At 60.1% G+C, this 18,564-nt stretch overlaps 1 protein-coding gene across 1 annotated transcript; it reads left to right on the forward strand.

Annotated features, from left to right (window-relative positions):
* Positions 1–2,543: 2,543 nt before the first annotated feature.
* On the forward strand, positions 2,544–14,056 carry GREP1 (glycine rich extracellular protein 1). Its single transcript, XM_088017055.1, has 30 exons — positions 2,544–2,625; positions 2,819–2,851; positions 3,860–3,889; positions 4,817–4,849; positions 4,956–5,009; positions 5,328–5,360; positions 5,893–5,934; positions 6,926–6,958; positions 7,051–7,110; positions 7,915–7,947; positions 8,029–8,064; positions 8,280–8,309; positions 8,392–8,424; positions 9,449–9,478; positions 9,572–9,604; positions 10,440–10,493; positions 10,646–10,678; positions 10,764–10,799; positions 10,889–10,921; positions 11,027–11,062; positions 11,781–11,825; positions 12,115–12,156; positions 12,271–12,303; positions 12,724–12,785; positions 12,868–12,895; positions 12,982–13,041; positions 13,194–13,307; positions 13,578–13,622; positions 13,720–13,773; positions 13,990–14,056. Exons 1-30 carry the CDS (start codon positions 2,559–2,561, stop codon positions 14,013–14,015), a joined length of 1,281 nt encoding a protein of 426 aa, XP_087873181.1. The 5' UTR covers positions 2,544–2,558; the 3' UTR covers positions 14,016–14,056.
* Positions 14,057–18,564: the final 4,508 nt, after the last annotated feature.

The following is an 18,564-nucleotide window of genomic DNA, read 5'->3' on the forward strand; positions in this document are numbered from 1 at the left end:
ACCCTGGCAGGTGCTGCTCTGAGTAGCTGGCTGGGAGTCTATTGACAGACTCTGCCATTTTAGGCGACACACGTCCTGGGCCTCTGCCTTGCGCTTCCAACACCCAGCTGTCGCCTTGCCCTGGGCTCTTAGCTCTGTCCCCTCAAAGTTGCTTCTCTCCTTGGAAGCTGGGCCACCATGTCCCCTCACGCCTCGGAGAGAAGGGGTACCCCAGGCCGGGACTCCATCAGGGGCTCTCCTGGGCCCCACGTGGTCCATGTGCTCTTAGGCCAGGCTGACCTGGGCAGGGCTGGGGATGACCTGAAGGGACTGGACGTGCTGGGGTGGGGGTGGCGCCGTTGCATGGGCCAGGGGCGCCCCACTGAGCTTGGCCCCAAGCAGCATCAAGCTGGCCCAAGTCCCCAGGCTGGCTGGCATTTTCCACGGGCCATGCCAGCACCCAGGCAGCCTGGCAGTGCCGCTGGGCACCAGCATTCCCTTTGGCAGTAGCCTTATAGGCGTGTGCCCACCTCCTTGAGGGCCAAGCTTCCCCGGCGCCCCGGGGGGAAGCCTTGTGTCTGGGTCTGTAGAGGGGGCCGTTAGCTATACTGAGTCTGAAGCAGACATCTCAGACCCAGACTGACGTAGGGCAGGCAGAGAGCAATGCAGTGTCTGGGTAACTGGGCCTGCAGACTGCCTGTCTTCAAATCCCAGGCCCCCTGCTTGGGAGTTATACAGTCTGAGCCCAGTCCCTTCTCTGCTTGTTGCCCCATCTCTAAAACAGAGTAAGAAGCAGTTCCCTCCGCAATAGCCCTGACATGCTAGAACTGTTAGTGTCATCATTTTAGAGGAAAGAGAACGGGCTCAGGGAGGCTGGAATGCTGCTCCAATGTCCTGGCCAGATAGAGCGGGTGTTTGAACCCAATCGTTACCTGAATCCAGTGGCCGGCCTGGTCTCAGAGGCCCTGGATGAGACCAGGAGCCTGCGCTTGCAGTTAGGAGGTGGAGGAGGTGGCCCAGCAGGAAGCCCTCCCCGGGGAGTCTGCAGAGATCATCCCAGCTATTTTGGGCTCTTGTGGGATGGTTGGGGCCAGGGGCCACCCTGGAGCCCCTCCCAGCAGCCAGTAAAAGGTCCAGCGCTCAGGACTCTGGGTCACAGCTCTATGCCAGCAGGGGAAGCGGTGGGCACGTGCGGGTGCTGCACCAGGGCCCCGGGCTGAGTGGACCCAGTGGGAACAGAGGGTCCTTATGTGTGTGGCGGGGAAGGTGGGCACCACAGGCCTGGCCATGGGAGTGTGGTGCCGGGGTGCAGCCCGGGTTGTGGGTGGGAGAGGAGGTGAAGAGGGAGGGGAGGGACAGGCACATCTCCGTGCTGGGGGACACCTGCTCAAAGCCCTGCCGTCCATTGTGGCTGCACGCGCTGTGGTCTCAGGAGCCTTGCGGCAGGCCAACTCCCCGCTGTAGCCCCTCCCTAGGCCCCTACCCTGTCATGCAGCCTGAACTGGCAGGCTGCCCTCCTTAGCCAGAGGTGCCAGGAGGGGCTGACTGAGCAGGGGCCAGACCCTCAGACAGACAGGGTGTGGAGCCTTCTGGACGAGGGTCTGGGGGGCCTGAGTCACTGCTGTCCCCAGCCAGCTTGGGGGGGTTCACTCCTGGCACTTCCAGGCCTGCCTCTTCTGTCTTCCCGTACTTGGCTCCCCACCAGGTCCCCCTGGCCTGGCCTGGGCTCCAGGCTCATCGGGCACCCCCAGAAACAGAGTGCTTACTGTCCCCGTGGCACTTAGGCAGTGCCCCTCCCTCCAGTGTCCCCCAGCCTTAGAGTCCCTGCTGCTGGGGCTGAGCAGGAGACAGACATGGCACTGAGAGAACATCCTGCGGTGGGTGGACCCCCACCAAGCCTTCAGGCAACGGCGACAGCCCCTGGACAGGCTCCCTGTGTGTCACCACCTCTTAGAGAAGCACCACTGGGGGCCCACTCTTGGACACACAGGCTCAGCTGGAGCCCAAGGGCCACCTCCTGGTGCGGTCCGGGGGTCTGCGGGGTAGATAAGCTAATAGGCTGGCTCTTGCTGGACAGCCTAGTTTTCAGACCCAGTCCCCTGCACTGCAGCCTGGATCGCTGTGGTCTCTGCCCCCAGCTCTCTGGGTAACACAGTGACTCCTTCTGAGTCTCCCCTGCCAGCCACCCTTCCCCACATTGCTGGGCCTGGCTTTCCCTCCTCTCTCCAGCTGTGTTTGGGCTGGGCCTGGGGTGCCCGCCTGCCCGTTCCCAGCTGCTGGGAGGGAATCTGAGCTCCCAAGGCCTGGCGCCAGGGCCCCAATCCTGACAGGGGTGGAGGAGCCTCGGGGGCCAGGTGGGGGCCTGTCCCGGCTGTCAGCACTCATGATGGATGAGGGGTGGGGCGGGGAGAAGGCCAGGCTTTGGAGTCCGGTCACAGAGGGAGGTGGGAGGCTGGCCCCCTGGGGTCTGCCAACAGCACCTCTGCCACTCACAGCTGGGGGGCCTGGGTGAGAGCCCCCACCCAGCAGGGGTGCTTAAAGGCCCAGAGGGTGTGTGCCCTCCCACTCCACTCGGCATCATGGGCACCTGGGCCTTCCCCACAGCCCTTTTCCTGCTCTGCTTGACTTCTGAAAGCCTGCAAGGTGGTGAGGGCGGGAGGCGGGCAGCTGAGGTTAGGGCTGGGAGGTCTAGGTACAGCACTGGGCCAATGCTGGGGCTCCGGGTGTGTGAAGTCTGGCCTGGGCAGGGTTTTGGGGGGTTCAGGGATAAATGCCTGAGTCCTTCTCCCTCTCCGTCTCTGGGGTCCCCACCCTGAGTCCACATCTCCTTGCTCCCCAGGGCTACCTTCACTGTCTCCGGGCCTAGGGAAAGGTAAGTGGTCCCTGCTGGCACTGGGCTCAGGGAAGAGGGCCTGGTCTCTCCCCTAGGGGTCTGGGAGATCTCTGGGGGAGAGCCCCAGATGTTCCCTACCTAGTTTTGGGATCCAAATTTGGGGCACAGGAGAGTATGTGTCCCTCACTGTCTTCATGGCAGACAGTCTTGTCCATAGTTAGCTCAAGTGTGGGGAACAAAGACACCCCGCAGCTTTGGAACCGGGGTGAGATAGGGCAGAACATCAACTCCAGGCGTGAGACCATCCCAGAGGAGGGGCTTGGAACTGGGTCTTCAACGGGGTCAAGCTGTGACAGGGAAGGGTAAGGACATCCTGGCAGTGAGAAGGGGCAAAGGCCCAGACGGACGTAGGGCAGGAGGGGAGAAGACAAGGCAAGGGGCCCAGGGGCTGGAGCAGGTGGGGCAGTGTCACAGAAGGGTCTTCACTCCAGGGATCTGGGGGGTCCTCAGGGTGGGAGAAGGGGCTCCCTTCTGAGACCTGATGCCCCTAAGCTACAGGAGAGAAAGATTAGGAGGTGGGGCACCAGGAGGATGAGATTTCTAGGAAGGGAGGGGTCCATCAACTCTCCAAAGTAAGAATGGAGGGGAGAGGTGTTTGTGCGCCCGAGGAAGGTGCAGAGGGACCTGCCCCCAGGGATACGGCCCAAACACCTCCCTCCATGCCCCTGCCTCCAGGCTGCTCACCTGGCGCTATCCTCTCCCCTCCTGTGACCGGAGGGGAAACTGAGGCCCAGAGAGGGGGTTGCACTCATGCTTGCAGAGCGGGAGGGGTAGCATTCAGGTTGGGCCCTTTGCCCCCTCCTAAGTTAACCCCTTTCTCCGCCACCCATAGGCTTAGGAAGCCCCAGTGGCTACAGGTCAGGTACAGCTGGCTGAGAGGGTGGGCAGGATGGGAGCAGCCGTGTCCTCTGAAGCGCCCCAGCTCTTGGCCCCTCCTGGCCCTTCAGGCTCAACTTCTTGTCTTCCCCTCCCCGCCAGCCCCGCCAGGCTACGGCTCCCCCAGTGGCCTGGGAGCAGGTGAGAGATGGGCAAATGGGACTTGGGGGTTGGGAGAAGCAGTGCTGACCCCACCCCCAACCCCCAGAGAAGTGAACTCTGACCCCTTTTGGCTGGCCTCCCTTTTCCTCCTGCACACACTCCCCTCTCACCTAGGAATCCATCAGGACTGTTCTGATGTCCTCTCACCCGTGTGCCCCGCCCTGGGCACCCCCAACTCTTTCCTGTCCCTGCTTGTTCTCTGTGCTGCCCCCACTGAACCCCATGCAGGCGGGGCAAGTCTGGCTCACTGCAAGTCCTCTGGGCCTGCTGGGAGTGGGCTCCAAGGCCCCCTTCCCGGTCACCAGCTGGGCTCTCCACCCTCTTTGGGATGGGGCCTACCAGAGCTGAATTCCCATAGGCCTGCTGCTCAGAATGGCTGTTGGGGGCGGGGGGGGGGGTTCCTGGGACCCTCACCTCTTCCCTGGATCTCCCCTGGCTTCAGAGGGACTATTAAACCTCGAAAGCCAGGTGGACACTGCCCAGCCCCAGCTCTGTCTCCCCACCTTTCTCTCACACCCCTTATCTCCATCTGTCCCCCCAAGATTTGGGAATGGGAACGGGCTGGGAGCCCAGCCAGGTGAGATTGGTGGGCTTTGGGGGTTGGTTCTGTCTGTCTCCCTCCCAGGCCTTAGAGGGGAGGATCAGGATTTTTTAATGATTGAGGGGGCAGAGAGGGAGCCTTCCAGTTTGCTGTTTCTGGTGAGGTCTAAGGGTCCTGTACCCCCACCCCAGCTAGGACTCCAAACCTCCCCTGTTCATCCCTCCCCCTCCCTATGGGTCCTCCAGCTCGGAATGGCTACAGAACAGGTAGAGGTGGGCCCAGGGTGATTGGGAGCTGGGGTCAGGATTCTAGGTATTCCTGAAATGGGATCTGAGACCCTCACTTGATCCCCATCTCCCTCTTAGGCACTGGAGGGGGTGTGAAACCCCAGAAGCCAGGTGAGATGCCCCCTCCATGCCCACCCCTCTATCCACCTTGCCTTCTGTCTGGCTCCCTTGGAAGCCCAGCCCCCTCTTTCTTATTCTTCTGGCTCTGTCTCCCCAGTATATGGAAACGGACTGGGAGCTGGTTCCTTCCCAGGGCTGGGAGCCCAGCCAGCTGAGGATACCTGGAGCCTAAGCCCAGGGAGGGGAAAGGGGGCGGAGGGGTAGAGTTGGAACAGAGAATAAGTAGGGGAGAAAGTTGGGGGTGGGGGGAGCCTCTTGGTCTCAACCCAGGGAGGGAGGGAGGGAGGAAGGAAGGAAGGAAGGGAAAGAAAGGAAATAACTGATTTAAGAGTTAATTGAGGAGGTAGCTAAGTAGTAACAGAAGATCCGGTATTTCTAGTTTTTTGGATTTTTTATATTTTGTTAATTTAGTTAGCTAATTAACCAGCTAGGTAGGTAGCTAATTTTAAGGAGCTAATATATGCAAATAGTATGGGAGGGGGAATGAATCCTCAGAAGCCAGGTGAGGGGTGAGGGGAGAGCTGTCCTCTCTCCCCTCTCTCCGTGTCCCCAACTTGGGCGTGTGTCACCCCGCTGAGGGACTGCTCCCTTCATTGGGCTGCTGCTGTCGTTCCTACGGCCTGAGCTGTGGTCTTGGGGAGGGTCTTCCCAACTTCCAAGCCCTTCTCAGGGCATGCTTCCTACAAAGAACAGTTGAGGGACACAGAGGTCCTGAGTGAGGGCAGCACAGGAGGGGGGAGCCCCCCCAGAGAAGCCACACTGGCCCAGCTCCAATCCCCCGCCCCCCTCCACAGGCCCTGTGGCTCAGGATGGTGGCCAGGGACCAGGTACGGGGTGGAGACTGAGGGGCATAGGCATGGGTGTGGGGGTTCAAGGGAGCTCCAGGCTCCCTCACCTGGTCCCTGACCCTTTCTCAGGAGTTGGAGAGGGCGTGAAACCTCAAAAGCCAGGTGAGCTGCATGCTGTCCCTATGTTTCTGTCTTTTTCCACCTGGTCTTCCGGCCTCCCCTGACTCCCTCTTGCTGTCTTCCCAGGATTCGGCAATGGGAATGGGATGGGAGTCGGAGCCCAGCCAGGTGAGGGCACCTGGGACAAGCTGGGGTTCTGGGGAGGAGCTAGGGAGGTCAGGGACTGGAGGGGAGAAAACTGATTTCTTTTTTCTTTTTTTTTTAAGATTTATTTATTTATTTATTTATTTGAGAGAGAGGGAGAATGAGAGATAGAGAGCATGAGAGGGAAGAGGGTCAGAGGGAGAAGAAGACTCCCTGCTGAGCAGGGAGCCCAATGCGGGACTCGATCCCGGGACGCCAGGATCATGACCTGAGCCGAAGGCAGCCGCTTAACCGACGGAGCCACCCAGGCGCCCAGAAAACTGATTTCTGAGGAGAGGATAGGATGGGATGATGTCCACATGTGGCTCCGTGGCTCTGGGTGTTTCCCCAGGCCCTGCCTTTGGTCCCCCAGCCCCTGGCTCTCCTCCCCAAGCCCAGGCCTCACACTGCTTTTCCTCTGTAGGCCGAAGCACTGGCTCTTAGGGGCTCCTTAATTCCACCAGCGTTCAGGTGCCTGTCCTGGGCTAGCCAGCATGCCCAGTGCTGAGGGGCTTTAAGCTTGCAATGGAACGTACCCTTGGGGTTTTAAGCCAGAGGGAACCACCCTGGGCTCCAGGGCTAGGTGGGAGGACTTGAGGCTGGTGGCAGGAAGCGTGGGGCTTAAACATGGGCCGGAGGGACGGAGGGCAGCTGTGGGGAGAGGTCTGGGGGCTGGGTCCCTTGCTGCCTGCCTCCCCAGCCCCTCTCCTGTCACAGGCCCCATGGCCCCCTCCCCCACTCTGGTAGCCAGGCTGAAAGGAGGGATGTGTGAGGGGAGGGGAGGGGTCCAGGCAGCAGGGAGGGGGGAGTCTGGGGGCCTATTTCAGCACCACCCCGCTTTTCCATGTCACCCCCCCACCCCTAATAGATCTCGCAGCTCAGAATAGCTTTGGACCAGGGGTAGCAAGGGGATGGGGTTGAAGCTGGGAGCCAGGGCTGGGCTTCTGGGTCCCTTATCTGCTAGTCTCTCCCCCAGGCTTTGGAGGGGGCGGAAAACCAAAGAAGCCAGGTGAGCCCCGCTTTGTCTCCCTGCCAGCTATCTCTTTGTCTATGCCCCCGAGCCCCAGATTCCTCATATTCCCTCTTGCTCTGTCTCCCCAGGATTCAGGAATGGGAATGGGCTGGGAGGCGGCGCCTTCCCGGGAGTAGGAGCCCAACCAGGTGAGGCTCTGGAGCTCTAGGAGCGCAGCCCAGGCCTAGTTCCGATCCAAGGGGCGGGGGGGGGGGGGGGCACACAGTCAGCCTCCTGGTCTTCCCTATGCCTGGGAGGACTGAAGCCACACAAACCACGTGAGACCCGCTTGCCACTGCCACCTCTCCCACCTGGTGTGAGCAACGTTAGTTCCACAGACCACCAGGGGCTGGCCAGGTGGGAGACAGGCCCCTCCAGAGCCTGGGGTGCGCTGGGGTGGGTGGACAGGAAAGGAGCGTTAGTACAAGTGGCCAGGGGGTGACTGGTGGGGAGCCAGGAGCATTTGGGGAAGAGGAGGCGGAGGCCAGGGGGAGGACCTCTGGGGCCCACTGAAAAATCTGTGGGTGCTTGAGCTGGGGCCTCTGTGAGAGCAGCAGAGAGGGTACAGGCTCTGGAAACAGCTCAGAGGCCGAGGTGGCAGGGGCTAGTATGGACCCTGTGCTTGGTGGGGCGAAGCCATGTCACAGAGTCAGCCTCCATGGCTGGCTGATGCACGTGGTGGCAGTGACGCCCGACCAGAGGGGACCCAGGCAGCATTCAGGCTCCCCAGGGAGTTGGGCCCCAGGGAGAGGTCAGGGGCTCAACTGGGTGGGGGTGGCAGTAGATTCCAGATTCCATGGGGAGCCTCAGAGAGCGACTGGCCCCAGAGCCCCTCTTGCCTTCCATCAGGTCTTGCAACTCAAAATGGCTACAGACCAGGTAGGCACCTTCTAGGGCTCTGGGGACACCCACAGATGGGGACTGGGCCCTCATCTGCTCCCTGTCTTCACCAGGCTTTGGAGGGGGTATGAAGCCTCAGAAGCCAGGTGAGCCTCACCCCTGCCTATCTCCACCCCCAAACCGTAAGCTCCCCTCCCCCATTCACACAGCCCCCATCTGTCTCCCAGGATTCAGGAGCGGCAACGGGTTGGGAGCCCAGCCAGGTGAGACTGGGGTGGGGGGGAGCTGGGGGTCTGCATCTGGGCACCCTCTCCCTCCCCGCTCCAGGCCATGTAGGGGCAGGGTCGGCAAATAATTGAGGGAGCACTGGAGGAAGCCTCCAAGATGCCAGCTTTCGGGCTTGGCTCTGAAGGGGGCACCTTCACCTCTACCTCAGCTGGACCCCAAGTCCCCCAACTCACCTTTCTTCTTCCCTCAGGCCTAGTGACCCAGAACGGATATGGAGCAGGTAGGAGCAGAGTGGGGAGGACCCTGGGGAGGCCCTAAGATGGGGCTCCCAGGCCCCTCACCTGCTCCTGTATCTCCTCCAGGCTTTGGGGGGGGCATGAAGCGCCAGAAGCCAGGTGAGTCCTGCCCCAGTCTTGTCTGTATCCGTGAACCCCCTGAAGCCAGAGCACCCCCTCCTCAGCCTCCCTATCACTCTCCAGGATCAGGGAACCGCTGGGAGGCATGGCCTTCCCAGGGGCCGGGCCCGGATGAGGACAGGAGAGGGCTGGCTTCCACGTGGTGGGGAGATGGAGAGCTTAGCCTGTGGCCCGGGAGGCCCTGGGAGGGAGGAGGCGACCTGACACCCACGTCTTCTTGACACGGCCGGCTCTGTCCTGCCTCCTCCTGAACCCCTGCAAACACTGCCCCTCACGTCCACCCCTGTTTCTCCTTCCCCGATATGGTAACGAAAATGGACCAGGAGCCCAGCTACGTGAGGGCAGCCAGGTCTGGGTCCCGGGGGGTTGGGAGAAAAGCAGGAACTGGGGACACAGGAGACCCTGAGAAGAGGTCTGGTAGGGTCAACATCAGCCTCCACCCCCCCTCCGGAGCCTAGGTGGGGGGCGGTAAAACCCAGAAGCCAGGTGAGCCTCACCCCTGCCTATCTCTCCCCATTCACACCCCCTGTCTATCTGTCGTCCTTCCCACCCCCCCCACCCCCCCCACCCCCGCCCAGGATTCAGGAATGGCAACGGGCGGGGGGAGGGGGGGGTACAAGTCCGGCATCGTGTCCCGCCTCCCTCCAGGCCTTGCAGGAGCAGGGCAGCGAGTGCTTAAGAGCAGTTGGTGGGCCTCCAGGAGCCCTGGTTCTGGCTGGGCTCCGAAGGGGGACCACAGGCGGTCCCCTACCTTAGCCAGCCCCAACCCCCTGCTCCTCCCCCTGCCAGCACAGGCCCTCCAGCTCACAAAGGCTACAGAGCAGGTACTGAGGGGAGAGGTGTGGAGGGCCTGGCGGGAAGCGCTGGTCCTCACCCAGGCCCTGTTCCGGGGGGTCCTGCCAGACTAGGAGAGGACGGGGCTGGTGATTGAATGGAGGCGGCAGGAGGCCCAGGAGGCCCTGGGTTTCTGGCCCTCCGTACCTGAGCCTCTCCATCCCCACAGGCCCTGCGGTTCCCGTGGGCTACGGACCAGGTAGGGAAGTGGGCGCTGGGGCCAGTTGCCAGGGTTCTGGAGAGGCCCAGAGATGGGGAGTAGGTCGCTCACCTGCTCCCATCTCTTCTTCAGGCATTGGTGAGGGCGGGAAGCCACAGAAGCCAGGTAAAGCCTTCCTCCCTCCCTGTGATACTGTGACTTCTAACAAGAAATAACTGATCTGCAGGCCCTGGCACAGAGCCCCTCGAAGCCTTGGAATTTCCTGAGTGAGGAGAGCTGTAGAGGTGTCTTTTATTATGTTAATGAGGTGACTTTTGGAGAGCCCCTGAGTCACCAAAGGTTGGGGGCTGGTTGCCAGGGGAACCCACCTGGTGATTAGAGGGTTGGAACTTTCGGTCCCACCCTTTGACCTCTGGGGAGGGGGCCGGCTGGAGATGGAAAGGGTCACAAGCCGGGCTAGTGTAACGAAGCCTCCCTAGAAACCCGAAAGGGCCAGGTTGGGAGAGCTTCTGGGTGGGTGACCCCGTGGAGGTGTGGGGAGGGCGGAGGCCCCTCAGGCCTTCCCACACGCCTGGCCTCTGCATCTCTTCTGTCCACTGGTCCTGAGTTCTAGCCTTTATAATAAGCCTGGATTCTAGTAAGGAAACAGTTTTCCTGAGTTCTGTGAGCTGCTCTAGCAAATCAGTCACTCCCAAGGAGTTGGGTTTATAGCTAGTGGGTCAGATGTACAGGTGGCCACCCGGGCTGGGGGTGTACCTGAAATGGGGGGGTGGGGACTGAGCCCTTAACCTGTGGGTCTGAGGCTGTCTGCAGGTGGCTGGTGTCAGGATTGAGTTACCTTGTCAGACACCCAGCTGGTGTTGGGAGAATTGCTTGGTGCTGTGGGAAAAATCCAGAATTGGGATCAGTGTTAGAATCGGGCCCCTACTGCTCTCTACCCCCAGAAACTGTCTACTCCCCTCACTGCTTTCCCCCTCACAACCCACACCCTGTCTCCCAGTTTACAGGAATGGGCTGGGAGCCGGAGCCTTCCCAGGCCAGGGGGCCCAGCCAGGTGAGGGAGGCAGGGGCAGGCCCTGGAGTGCTGGGGGGGCGGGCAGGGGAGGAGGGGGCTCAGGGCCCCATGGGGCAAAGAGTTGGGTCCTGGGGAAGAGAAGGGGCAGGGCGGGGTCCGCTGTCACTCAGCCTGTTTCTGTCTCTCCCCAGCCCTGGGAAGGGGCATGAGCCCTTCAAAGCTAGGTGAGCCCATCCTTGCCCCTCTCCTGCCTTGCCCTGAAGTTGCCACCACCCCAGCCCCAGCCCTCATGCCTGCTTTTCTCCCCAGGATACACGCCAGGGCCAGGGCTGCAGCTCCCAGCAGGTGAGTGCCGAGGGGCTTCGGGAGGGGAGACAGGGCTCTTTCTTAGGAGCTTGAGGTCTGAAGTCTGAGGGGGTCTGTCTCTCCTGCAGCTCTGGGAGGGGGTGTGAAGCCTCGAAAGCCAGGCAAGTGAGAGATCCCCCCATCTCTATCCTGCACCTCCTCCTGCCTCCTTCCAGAACCCTCCCCCCCAAATTACTACCCCTCACATCCCTGCTTTTTCTCTCCAGGATATGGCAACGGAAATGGGGTGGGGGCCCAGCCAGGTGAGGCTTCTGGGGCAGGGCTGGGTGTGAAGGGAGGCACCCCAGGAGAGAGGCAGGAGGGTTGTTGCTGGAAGGCAGAGGGTCTAAGTGGGCTGGCAGCAGGAGCCATGTTAGGTGGCTGGGTCCCCATGTCCCCCAAGCGCCACGGGAGTGGGGCTTTCTCTGGCCTGACCAGTGGCCCCCCTTGGAAGCTGTGTCTGCCCTGGAAGTCACTACAGGCTCGTGGCTTGGCCAGGCTGAGGCTGGCAGAGCAGCCTGGGGCAGAAGCGAGCCTGGGTTCACTGCCCTCCCCCTTCCTCCTCCATTTAGGTCCCTGCAATGGGAGGGTCCCTCCACTGCTCCCCAGGCCTTCCACTTCGGGGGTCCCTTCTGATAAAGGGGGCGGCTGGGGCCCCAAATCTCAGCCCTCTCCCCCAGGGCAGAACGGCAAGTTCCCAGGTCAGTGTGGAGTGGGGGGCCCTGGGGGACACCAGGGGATCCCTGGTCCCAGGAGGGGCTGGGTCTAGCTGGGCTGCTCAGAAGCCCCCAGGCCCATTCTTTAACTGAGACTGAGGCTTGTCACTGAGAGCCAGCTGAGGGAAAGCCTAAACTCTGGCCCTGAGACCCCACGGGACCCCCATTAGGGCAGCTCTCCCCAGCCCCTACCCCCAGGGCAGACTGCAGCATTCCCAACCCTCCCTGCCCTAAGCTCACTCCTATCCCATGGCTTTCTTCCTAGCACCGACTCCGGCCATCCAGTGGGGGCTGAAACCTCAGAAAGCAGGTGTGACTCCGTTTGCCTCCTGTCGCCAGATCAGATCAGGGTCACTCCTCTATAATCCTTGAGCCCCAGTCTGCCTCAGGTGTTGAGGCTCCTTAAGTCCAGGAAGTCCCTTCCCGAGTCTACCCGCAGTTTCTCTTGCTGCTTTCTAAGCCCATTTCTTCTGGTTCTATTTCCTGTCAATAGGGAGTATCCCTTCTTCCTCCTCAGAGCCCCTAAGGGGTCCATACTTGGCCCCCAAGGAGTTAGGGAAAGTCTGGGTGCTCTCCGCTGATCTCCATTCTATTCACAGGATACCAGCCCCTGAATGGCTATGGAGCAGGAACAGCACTGGGTGAGGAGGCCCCTGCCCTCCCCTCCTCTCCTGTCCCCTAGCTTAGGAAGAGGGGAGTCAGAGACTTTGGCTCTCTGACTCCTCCATCTCTGTCCCCCATTTCCTCTCTCTCAGGCTTTGGTGGTGGCCTCAAGCCTCAGAAAGTCGGTAAGCCCCCTGGGCCCCTTGGGTACAAGCGGCTATCTTCCCTATGGCAAGCCCTGCTTGTCCTTGTCTCTTGCTGTGGCTGGCTCCTTCCTTGTTGAACCAGCATGCATTCACTTGCAGTAGGCCATAATGATGGCCAGAGACAGGTGCCACTGTGTGTCAGGTGAGGGTCGAGTGGCGCACTGAGGTACAGTCCTGGGGTGGAAAGGGAAGCTGCCAGAGGGAGGCCAGGACAGGCTTCCAGAAGGTGGGACACCAGAGGTTGCACAGGGTTAGCTGGCTGAGCGTGGGGAGAATGTTGGTTTCCTCTGTGTCAGTCTGTCTGTCTGTCTGCCGTCTCCTGTCTCTTCATGAGCTGGTCACCCTGAGCCCCCCCTTCCCCCACACTCACCCAGCCTTTCTCCCACTGTTGCCTTGCAGATTTTGCTTACTGGAATGGTCTGGGAGCTGGGATCTTCCCCGAGGCCCACTCGCAGCCAGGTGCCTGGGAGTGCTGGCCTGGGGTGGGTGGCCCTGGGCTCAGGGGCTACTCCTGTCTCTGACCTTCTCCTCCCTCCTCCAGAGTTCCCCGGGGCCAATGGCTTTAGGAATGGTGAGTCAGGGACAGAGGGCAGAGTGTAGGGGCTCAGGGGGAGGGACATCCGGGGGCTGGGCAGGAATCACTTGGATCTCTTACAGGGTATGGGGATGAAGCACCAGTGTACCCCAAAGCAGCAGTTCCAGGCCCTGAAGCAAATGGTAGGAAAGGAGTGTTTAGGGGGTGAACCCTGGCAAGGGACATGGGGACCAAGCCAAGTTGGCAAGGACCTCTGAGGGCCTGGGAGGCCTGTGGCATCCCAGATGTCCCATGCTGGTGGGCAGGGGTGCCCACAGTAGCTCTCCTTCTACAGGTCAGGCTGGGGCCCTAAGGGGCTCTTCTTGGCCCTCCGTGCAGCCCTGGGGGCTTGCCTTGAAGCCTGGATATGGGACTGGAAGCGCATATCCAGGGGTCAGGAGCCAGCCAGGTAAGGGGGTGTGTGGAAGAGCATCGTGGGGTTGTCCGGTGTGGCTGAAGGGAGCTGGGTCCTGGGCCTCGGCACACCCACAGGCCTGTAGAGAAGGTGTAGGACAGGGACAGGAGGGATTAGGCAGGAATGGGCGGGGTTTGAGGAGAGGCAGGTGGGGCAGGGGACCCTGAGCATGAGCCTGGACACGAGACCAAGATGGGGGAGTCACAGACCCCACGTGAGGGCCACTGGGGACTCAGTGCTCCTACCTTTTGTCCTTCCCCCCAGCGACCTATGGACAGCTGAGGCCAGAGCTGGGCCCTGGACCCTTCGGTGAGTGGCAGTCTCCCAGGGCTCGGGGTGAAGCTGGGGAGGGCAGGAGGACTCTGAAGCCCTCGTGACCCGGTGCCCTGGCTTATCTGTGCCTTAGGCAACCCTGAGGTGAAGAGAGGCAGCAGTGGCCCCCTGGGAAATGGCTATGGAGGTGAGAGGGGTCAGGGTGGCCCTGTCCCCTACTACTCGCCCTATGTCACCATCACTGCCCCTCCAGGATGCACTGGGGCTGTCCCAGCCCTTGGGAGGGACAGCAGGCTCTCATCTGCCGAGTGACTGATCTTAGAGACCAGAGGCGGGAGAGGGCTCAGGTCCCCTGGGAGGTGAGGAGGGTTCCAGACCTCATCAGGGCTCTGCCTTTTCCCAGGCCCCTGCCCACTCAGGAAATGCTGAGCACTGAGACCCTTCCACTGCCCATCCTGAGTGCCTCTGTACCAAAGCCTGGTGTGTTCGGCGAGGACAACCAGACCCTGGGGTTCAGCTTCTGGCATGGGGTCTCCTGCGGGCTGAAAGTATTAATAAAGGCGACACGCTTCCCTGTTTGCCTGTGTGTGCTGTGCTGGGGGGATTGCTGGCTAGGGTGGGGGCAGCCCAGGCCACCCCCTCATTCATCCATTCCATAAATGGGACAGCACTTCATCAGTTTAGTGGCGGAGTCACATCCAAGTTAGGGAGGGGACTTGTGCATTATTTATGTCTACATTTATGATCAACTTATTAGTTATTAAAGAAAAAATCTCTTTCTCTTAAGCCTTCCACTTGCTTCCCAATGTTATTGTGCTGATTAATTTTATAATTTGGATGTAAAACTCACTTTCACATTCTCTGAATAATGCTCAGTTAGATTATGAGTTTGACAGATCTGACTTCCCCCTGAATATTTGGTGTGCCTTACAAACCTGATTAACTCAGTTCCCTTCTACACTTCAATTACACACAGAATCTCCTTGATCTACAAATCCAACCAGTAACTTCTTCCTAAGCACTTAAGGGGCCCTTGGAAATGAATAAATCAGACCTTTAGTATCTCAGATTATTGAACGCTTTCAAACATCTTAAAAAGCCAGTTACTAATCCAGTATCCATATTAGTGCTACTGGATTGCTGCTTTTACTTATTCCGTGATTACAAATTTGCTTGCCCAGAAATGTGGAAGCAAAGCACTCTTTTTACCTGGGCCCGGAACAGAGGTTGCACAGGTGGGGACTGACCTGCTCTTCTGAACTTTTACTCAGAGACAGGCCAGTCCCACTCAACCACTCAACCCACTGAACCACCCAGGCACCCCCTGGACTACTAATTCTTTAAAAATATCCAAGTAGGGACGCCTGAGTGGCTGGGTCAGTTAAGTGTCTGCCTTCGGCTCAGGTCATGATCCCGGGGTCCTGGGGTGAAGTCTCTGCTCTGGGAGTCTGCTTCTCACTCTCTCCCTGCCCCTTCCCCTCCATGCGTGTGAGCTCTCTCTCTCTCAAATAAATAAAATCTTTAAAAAATATATCCAAATAGTCTCAACTTTCTCTTCCCCAAGGTGAATAAAGGTAGAGTAAAGCACATCTTTTTACTGGTGTTAGAAAGAAAACCACAAGCCAAAAATGGAGCGACATAGGCCAAGTCCCCAAATGGGGGGCTTACCACCTAACTTAATTGCAGTTTCCACCTCCCCCAGAAAGTCTCAACCGGTCAGTCAGGGATTCTCTGGTCAGCACCGATGAGTTAATGTCCCATGGGCCCTCACTATCCTCCGCCACAAAGGAAGATGAGGTAATCCACCTAAGACTCCCTCCAACCCACCCACCTCCTGAGAGAAGGTGACCTTGCCTGGAAGGAACAATCTTTTCTTTTGCTAATCACTCCCTTGCCCCCTCCCCCTCCTTCCTATAAAAACCTTCCAATGCTGCACAACTCCTGGCACCTTCTACTTGGTGGGTCAGATGCTGCGCGAATCGCTTAAAGCCAATTAAATCTGCAAGTTTACTCAGTTGAATTTTTGTTAACACTGGAGAACAGGATTAGAACACAATCTCTGGGCACAGGGGCCACCCAGCAGACTGTCTCAGTGAGGGCAATGGGTGATAGCCTTCCTAACCCACCTAGAAATGTTCTAATATTACTCTATATTCTGATTTTAAAGACATTGACCATTCTCTCCTTTTCTTCTGATTGTCACCCATCTGTCATTTATATCCTGTGTTAACAATAACGTAAATGCTCCATGTAATCAAATTCTGGTTTTGAATTATCTTTTCTTTAAGATAATTGAAAGGGAATCTGCATAGGTCTTGACCCACGCCCAGGCATCTCATTCCAGAGTCAACCAAGGGCAAACCTCCTTGGTCGCCGCGGGGCTGCCGCAGCTCTACTGACCTTAAGGCCAGGTGGGGGCGCCAACTGCGCGTGTGCAGCGCCTGGTCGCGGGGCTGGTGGGGTTGGGGCCTGTGATACCGCGGGACGCCGTGATTGGTTGGGACCGCTGTAGGGCAGGGCGAAGAACCTGACAGAGAGCGCTGCCGCCTCAGATTGGCCGCCAGGAGTAGCTCGTGCCCGCTGGCGGGACCCACGCGAAGGCGGCCAGCGCGCTGGCCCGTGATTGGCTGTGCCGGTCACTGTGCGGCGCGTGGCCACCCGCGGGAAGGACCGGGTCGCGGCGGCAGGCGGGCGCCGGGCCCTGGCGCGGCAGCGGCGGCCAAACTGGCGGCGCGGCTCCCCCGCTCCCGCTCGACCCCGCGGCTCGCCCGCGCCCGCGCCCACTCGCGGCTGGGCCGGGCCCGCGCGTCGCTGTCGCTGACCCCGCCGCCCGCGCCGTCCCTGCCGCACCCGCCGCTGCCCGGCCTGCCGCCCGGCCTGAGCCCCGCGCCGCCGCCGCCGCCGCCCTCTGCGCTCACCCTGGCGGAGCTGCCGCCGCTGCCCGCGCTTCCGCTGCGGCCCGAGCCCCTGGCGCCCTGGGGCCCCGGCGCGCACCTGGCGCTGCCCGAGCTGCCGCCCGAGGCCTGCGTGCCCGCACCGCCTGCCGCCGCGCTCGCGCTGCAGGACCTGCCGCGCCTGCCCGCGCCCGCGCCGCCGCCCACGCACCTGCCGCTGCCGCCGCTGCCCGAAGCGGCGGTCGCCGCCACGCCGGGGCCCGTGGGCGCGCGCGGCCGCCCGCCGCTCGTCGCCGAGCCGCCCCCCCAGCCGCTGCCGCCGCTGCCCGCGCGGCCCTCGCCCTCCAGCCTGCTGGCGCCGCTCGCGCCCCGCGCCCCCTGGTTGCTGCCCGCCTTCCCTCCGCCGCCGCCGCCAATGCCGCCGCCGCCGCACCTCTTCCTGTCGCCTCCCTGCTGACCGCCCGGCCCTTCGGAGACGGTCGCTCCCGAGGGGCTGCGGGCGGGTGAGTAGGCAGCCCGGGCTGGGCGCCCTCACCGCCTTCCCCACTGGCGATTCAGAAAGCGTGGGTCAGAGCCCAGAATGGGCAAGAGGGAGGGAGTGTCAGGGGAGCGGCCCAGCTTTGGGGTGGAAGCAGCAAGTCTAAAAATAAATTCGTTTTAAGAATAGGGTCTTTATTCCATTTTCCCCTACCGCCCTACATCAAGCCTCTTGCCTGGTTATTTGAGAACGTAACTCATCTCCTGTGCTGATAAGTGGGCTGCTTATCAGAACCGTCGGGACAGGCGTGGGGGGGTGGCGCCCACCGCGCTTGGCTTGAGGAAATGAAAACAAGATTTGAAACGCTCTGACTGGGTCCGAAAAATGTCTCATTTTCCCCTATAAAACGAAGGGTTTGGGTGCCATCACAAGGCCCTTCCCCACTATGTATGGCTTCTGGGAAACCCACATGCGGCCTTCCAAGTCTTGAGTCAGACTTTGAACTGAAATAGATCCAAGGGTTCTGCAGGCATGGGTGCCCCGGAAGAATAGGGGTGCTGACGGATGGCCGATACTGGGTCCTAGAGCCGCAGCATCACATGGAAGGGCTTCGTCGTCCCCACTGGGACAGGAAAGCTCCCAAGGTGAGTCATGAAAGGAAGCCCCTATTCTCTCCTCACCCTTGCTTGCCCTCGCCTCCACCCCCACTGTGCCAGGCTCTCCCCAGCATGTGCAACCCAGAATAAACGTTCCCTTTGTTACTCAGGTGGCTTGGGCTCAGGTAACCAGGCAGATGTCCTATCTCAATGGGCTCTTCTACAGCTCAAGAGTGGTATCAGGAAGCCAACTTGACCTTGGGCAACCTCTGAGAGCCTGGGACCCACTAGCAAGAAAGGCAGTATATGAATTTCCTGTGACTGCTGTAGCAAATCACCACAAACTGGGCAGTTTAAAATAAAAGGAATTTATTCTCTCAAGGTTCTGGAGACCAGAAGTCCAAAATCAAGGCATTCAGGGCTGTTCTCCTCCCAAGGCTCTCGGGGATGATCCTCCTTAGTCTCTTGGAGCTCCTGGTGGCCCCTGGCGTTCCTTGGCTTGTAGCCTTGTCCCTCCAGCCTCACCTCCGTCTTCATACGACCTTACCCTGTGTGTCTCAAATCTTCCTGTTTTTCTCTTTTGACACCTGTCATTGGGTGTAGGGCCCACTCTGAATCCAGAATGATCTCATCTTGAGATTTTTAATTTATCTTAATCACAACTGCAAAGACCCTGGTTTCAAATAAAGCCACACTCGCAGGTTCCAGGGCTTAAGACCTGGCCAGTGTTGGGGGCCACCATGCAATCATTACAGGTAGTGTCCGCCCCGCAGAGGGGCTGGCCCACCTCCAGAGCTGTCTTCCCAACTTCCCTGACCACTGTGTTTGACACCCTCCCTCTTACTGATCTGGAGCCTTGGGTGCCCTTGCATCCTTCGGCAGGAGCCAAAGGCACTAAGTACCTGAATGACTCCCTGTCCCCTTTCTTGAATTCTGGCCGAGTTCCCATTTCTGCCAGCTTGCTTCCTGCACCCCCTCTACATCCTGCAGCTCTCCTCTCCTCACTCCTC

The sequence above is a fragment of the Eumetopias jubatus genome, unplaced genomic scaffold (assembly GCF_037043125.1).
Source record: "Eumetopias jubatus isolate StellerSeaLion01/CBP00866 unplaced genomic scaffold, mEumJub1_p1.0 scaffold_12, whole genome shotgun sequence".
NCBI lineage: Eukaryota > Metazoa > Chordata > Mammalia > Carnivora > Otariidae > Eumetopias > Eumetopias jubatus.